The following is a 1,135-nucleotide window of genomic DNA, read 5'->3' on the forward strand; positions in this document are numbered from 1 at the left end:
CCTGAGGACCCCACCACACGGTGCGCCCCGGGGCGGGGGCGGGGGGGGGCCTGTTCTGGCTCCTTCTTGGCCTCAGTCCAGCCAGATGCTGGGTGTCCACCGTTAACAGAGCTGAGTAGGCAATATAGGAGCAGACTAGACAGGACCGTGGTGAGCCGGGGAGCTCGCCTGTTTGAAATAAATGCGTTTTGTTACTTTGTGAAATATGGGTTTGTGTCTCCCTTTGCCATTTGTTCTGGGGTCTGAGGTGGTCTGGTCTTGAGCCTGGATCACCTTCCCAGCAGGGCGCAGGTGTCAGAGGTTGTGTGCGGACTGGGAGAAGGAGCGCAGACACCCTGGGGGGTTGCCACCTTCTGGCTCCAGGGGGGCAGTGATACTGGGGAAAACCCGTCCTTTTACTCTGCCTGGGCCAAGCGCTAAAGCCACACCAGCTCAGCCAAGCCCTGTGCCTGGGGCCGCTGCCGCCCTGGTGTGCGTGCTTTTCTACCCAAGTTTTGACAGGCGTGTACACGTGCAGCACACAGGCGTGCACCCCACAGGCGTGCACCCCTACGTACACATGCGCACACACACACACACCACTTCCTAATACACACACGTGGCACCAGCATTTAGACTCTGCTGTGCTTTAAGAACTGCTTGAGCACCCTTCCTAGACTGTCCCGATTGGGGTGGAAAGACTGCCTCTTCCTGCTCCTCCTCCAGGCGCAGCCGTGGCAAAAAGGCGCCCACTAACGATACTAGGTGGTTCCCCTTCACACGAGCTCCCCCGAAGCAGGACTCCAGAGTATCGCCATCCGGCTATCCCAGACGCCTGAGTGTATTTGGGGGTAAACGCGAGGAAATGATGCTCACACTGCAGAGCTGACCGTCACCGCATTTTATGGATGAGAACGTGGGGCCGGCGTGCAGACAACCGTCCAGGGCTATGAACCTGCAGCGTGTATCCGCGGGCGACCTCTCCAGGGCTCCTTGCCTCCCCATAGGTCACTTCTGCCCGGTGGCCACTGTCACGAGTGCCTGGGGGCTGAGGGCCCCAGAGACTGGTGGTGCAGAGCGGGGCTTCGGGGGGTGGGCGGGGGTGCTGCAAGCCTGGGGAAGCGGCGGGTCAGCAGCGCCAGCTCCCAGAGGTTTC

General features: G+C 60.8%; 1 protein-coding gene across 1 annotated transcript in view; it reads right to left on the minus strand.

The window, feature by feature from the left end:
• Positions 1 to 1,010: 1,010 nt before the first annotated feature.
• The window catches only part of LOC104986776 (chromosome unknown open reading frame, human C3orf22), a 1,540-nt gene continuing 1,415 nt past the window's right edge, over positions 1,011 to 1,135 (minus strand). The window contains exon 2 of the mRNA XM_010837460.1: positions 1,011 to 1,134. Coding sequence (XP_010835762.1) covers positions 1,011 to 1,134 — 124 coding nt within the window. The remainder of the gene's footprint in view (position 1,135) is intronic.

Source organism: Bison bison, unplaced genomic scaffold (genome assembly GCF_000754665.1).
Source record: "Bison bison bison isolate TAMUID 2011002044 unplaced genomic scaffold, Bison_UMD1.0 scf7180017845837, whole genome shotgun sequence".
Classification (NCBI taxonomy): domain Eukaryota; kingdom Metazoa; phylum Chordata; class Mammalia; order Artiodactyla; family Bovidae; genus Bison; species Bison bison.